The 3963-nt window shown below is 52.7% G+C and overlaps 2 protein-coding genes across 2 annotated transcripts in view; one reads left to right on the plus strand and one right to left on the minus strand.

Annotated features, from left to right (window-relative positions):
* Positions 1-7: 7 nt before the first annotated feature.
* On the minus strand, positions 8-1416 carry HSPB2 (heat shock 27kDa protein 2; the record flags this gene model as incomplete). The annotated part of the gene is made up of 2 exons (XM_009870054.1): positions 1283-1416; positions 8-420 (listed from the first exon to the last, which is right to left on the minus strand). Coding segments are annotated over exons 1-2 (507 nt in total), but the record flags the coding sequence as incomplete, so codon positions are not given.
* A 1259-nt stretch (positions 1417-2675) lies between these two features.
* Positions 2676-3963, plus strand: part of CRYAB (crystallin, alpha B) — a 3625-nt gene continuing 2337 nt past the window's right edge. The window contains exon 1 of the mRNA XM_009870055.1: positions 2676-3097. Within this exon, the coding sequence (XP_009868357.1) occupies positions 2900-3097 (198 nt within the window). The 5' untranslated portion in view covers positions 2676-2899. The remainder of the gene's footprint in view (positions 3098-3963) is intronic.

Consider the following 3963-nt stretch of genomic DNA (forward strand, 5'->3'; position numbering starts at 1 on the left):
ACTGTTTATCTTTCCCCACTGGCTGATCCTGCTGGGTTATCTTCACCTCGTTGACTTTGGCCTTCACCTCCTTCCCTGTTCGGGGAGCCATAATGCTTAAGATGCCATCATGGGACAACGTGGCTCTCACCAGCAAGGGGTCGACATCCAGAGGGAGGATGTAGGTCCTGGTGAACTCTCGGGAGATGAAGCCATGGCGGTCAGCCTTCTGCGGGTGCTGCCCCATCACCTCCAGCAGGTTGTCTATGGTGCGGACAGTGAGCTCATCCGGCAGGAAGTGACAGACATCCAGGAACACCTGGAATTTGTGCTCATTGAGGCTGATCTCAGAAGTGCCTCGGTCCAGCTGCTTATTGATCCGAGGCCTGATGTAGTAGCCATGGTACAGGGCAGGGGCTAAAATCTCACATGGGGACACACCTGAAAATGAGACTTAGTGAGGAGTGTGGGCTTTCCAGGGGAAGGAGTTGGAGAAGGATGGTTGGTGGCAGACAGGGGAGGGTGACAGGAGAAACACCTTGGGTTTGTCACCATATCAGCACGATATGGACGGAGTCTCTTGCAGCCCCTACCTTTGTGTCTCTAAAACACATGAAGAGCCAGATGCCTGCCAGCCACTGCTTCCCACTACGCAGCCAGCAGCTGCCAGCAAGCCAAGGGTTGGCACTCAAGTTTTGCATGCCTGCTGGGTGGACAGGGAGAGAGTGGTAGGTGCACTGGGCACTCTGCAGTGCAATGTCCACAGCCAGAAATGGGCATGGAAAATGCTGATGGTGAAGAAACTGCCCTGAAGAACTAAAGGCCTTTTGTGTGCCATTGTCCAGAGGGCTTTCCTTGGAGCTTTTTGCCTTTTCACGCTGTTGTGCTGGTACTGAATGGTTCTGCTGCTGCCCACATTCCTTCCCCTCCACCAGGCACTGCCCGGCTTTGTGCTGAACACCACAGCTCAGCTTTTCTCCACAGCCCCCGGCTGCAAAAACTCCCCCCGCCCAGAGCAATGCTCCATGTTTGCACAGAATATGCATGAATGCCAGACCACTGGGGGTACAAGGCAGGGGCAGGAGAGACAGCAGTAGGCATGGATGGAGGAAATAGACCTGATGAGAGAGACCCTGCTATTCCTTAGATATTCTCCCTGATCAGGTATAAATTCTTACGCTTAGAATTCCTTGGCTCAAGCTTCCCTAGCCTGCTCTTGAGCTCAGTCTCCCCAGGGGGACTCCACCAGCCCTCCTACCCCAGAGGAGAGAAAGGTGCTGAGAGAATCCCATCTCCTTCTTACCTTCTCCAAAGTTCTGGTCATAGATCTTGCTAGGGTTGGCAAACTCGTACTCGGAACTCATGGGGTAGGCGTGGGGGACAGTCCGTGCAGCCATGGTGTGTCTGAGAAAGGGACCTTCCAAGCACCCACTGCCTCTGAGAGTGAAGGCTGCAGACTGCAAGGTTTTAATTGGACGAATTCCACAGGGAGGAGTGTGTGTTAAAAAGATGGACCAAAATAGCCACACGCACAGGCCCCAGGATGCCTCGCCAGGGTGACGAGGGAAGCTTCTCACTGCATTCCAGCAGGGAGTGCAGGCACTGCCTGCAGTGAGGGATGTCTTGGGAAAATCCTGCGCCTCCTCGCAGGGTCTGAGATCCCCTCCTTGAGCAGTGGGTGCAGGAGGCAAATGGACAGCCAAGTATGGCAGGAACGCACGGAGATGAGCTGAGGGAGGATGAAATAGGAGAAGGCAGGACAGACCTCAGGCTCTTCTGCCTGGGAGGCTCCCAAAACCAAGGGCCAGCAAGAAAGCTCCTTGGAAGTATGTTCAAGAAGTCCCTGACGCTGGTCCTGCTGGCCCTGAAGTACCCCATGGAGACGGCACAGTAGCTAATGCTGGCTGGTGATTGATCAGGTTGTGCAAAGTCATGTGAAGTCGCTGACACCATTCCCATGATTTAGGTTCACAGACGAGGCAGGAGCTAAAATAAATGTGTGAAATAAGGATTATTAGGAGAATAATTATAGGAAATTAGCTTACTGCAGGGACACAGGCAGACAGAGGTAGCTTGCATCCCTGAGAAGGCATGTCAGTGCAGCACCATGGAGGCTATTGGCATGCCTGGTTTACCTCTGCTCACAGCCCCCTGGAGTACTCTGAGGTCACAGAGTGTCGGGCTATTCTGCTTTCTCCAGCAAAGTGGCTTCTGTAGTGGGAAAAAAATGAGAGGTGTGCAGCTGAAGCACTGTGGAGAAAGCCATCCTTCATTCGCACACACGTGCCAATGGATGTACATGAAGGCAGCAGGGCTTACTGGGCTGCAGAGAGCCATGCTACCAGGGGTATCTGAGCAAAGACCTCCTGGGATCTTTCCTTCCCTTTGATTCATGCAGGCCTGTGGCTTCCTTAGCCTTAAGGAGAGGCAGAGACCTTCCTAGGCTGATGGGCGTTGTGGGGAGCTGAAGTGTCAGTGCTGGCAGTGCATACAACGGCCCCTTGTGAGCCAAAATAGGAGCTGTGAGCCAAAATAGGAGCTGCATTGATCCTGCTGGCATTCAAAGCAGCTGGGAACATCCGCCAAGCCTGCCTGGGACTCTACGGATAAACAGCACGTGGGGAGCAGGGCAGGCGGCTGGGCAGTTTGGCTTCTTGCTGCACCATTAGGCTCCTTTTCTTCTTCTCCCCTTCCCCCTCCTCCTCAGCAGTGTGTTCAAATCCCCCAGACAGCTACTGGGCACTGCTGAAGGGACCAGCCCAGGAGTGGGACAATAAAATCCCTGACACCACTGTTCAAGAGGCCTCGGCGGGGGGGGTAGGGGGGAAGGCCAGGCCAGCTGCATGGGTATAAATCTGTCCCGCGCTCCTGGCACAGCAGTGCAGCACAGTTGTTTGCCAGGCTCCTCCAGCGCACTCCAATGGATATCACCATTCATAACCCCCTGATCCGCAGACCCCTGTTATCTTGGTTGGCACCGAGTCGTATCTTTGATCAGATTTTCGGAGAACACCTGCAGGAGTCAGAGCTGCTCCCTGTTTCCCCCAGCCTCAGTCCCTTCCTGATGAGATCCCCCATTCTTCGGATGCCCAGTTGGCTAGAGGCAGGACTCTCTGAGGTAATCTTCCCTTCTTAATGCTCTTTGTTATTGCTGTGTGTGCACCCTGATCGGTCTGGAGCTGGAGACCCACGAGAGCCGAGAGCTTGGAAGCTGCTTATAGGCGGTTGTTAGGAAAGGATTGGGGAAAAGGGTGCTGTGTTTGTGCCTCTTCTCCTCTGCACTAGGCAAGAACCTCTGCATGCTCTGCTAATAATTTGTGAGTGAGATCAAGTATCAGCATAGTGTTGGGAATAGCGGCAAACTGACCTGATGGTATGCGGCAAATGACTGGAAGAGCTGACAGAAGAAAGGAGGAAGCCTAATTTCCTTGTCTGCTCTGCAAAACTTCAAATTCTGCTCCCTCCTGAGAAGCAAACAGCACAGGTGTAGTGAGCAGGGGTAGTGGGATCCTCATGCCAGGCAGTGTGGGAGCTCATGCTTGCTGAGGAAAAAAGGGCCTATTTTAATGAATCACTGCTGAGAGGAGCAGCATTTTAAGTAAGATATAGGACCCAAATGATCACGAACAGCCATATGCTTGCTTCAGAGGCTGAGCCAAGAGGCACATAGTTCAACCATCCTTGCCTCTTCTGAGAGTCAACTGTTTTATTTACAAGCAACTTGTAGAGCTATTCTAAGCCAAAGAAGTGAGAGGAAAGTATTTTCTAAGTCTTTTCATAATGTATCCCTCGATTTAGTGACCTGGGTCTGGCTGTCCACTGAAGAAGCTATAATAAGCGCCACAGACAACGTCATTTGACTATCTCAGCGGGGAAATCTTCGCAAATAATCTGAAAGGAGGAGGAAGCACTTAGGCTCCCAGGTCAAATTGCAGAAACCAGTAGGCTTAGAGCTGGCACAGAGGCTGCCTCCACCATCCAACG

This window comes from Apaloderma vittatum, unplaced genomic scaffold (assembly GCF_000703405.1).
Source record: "Apaloderma vittatum isolate BGI_N311 unplaced genomic scaffold, ASM70340v1 scaffold18645, whole genome shotgun sequence".
NCBI classification, from domain to species: domain Eukaryota; kingdom Metazoa; phylum Chordata; class Aves; order Trogoniformes; family Trogonidae; genus Apaloderma; species Apaloderma vittatum.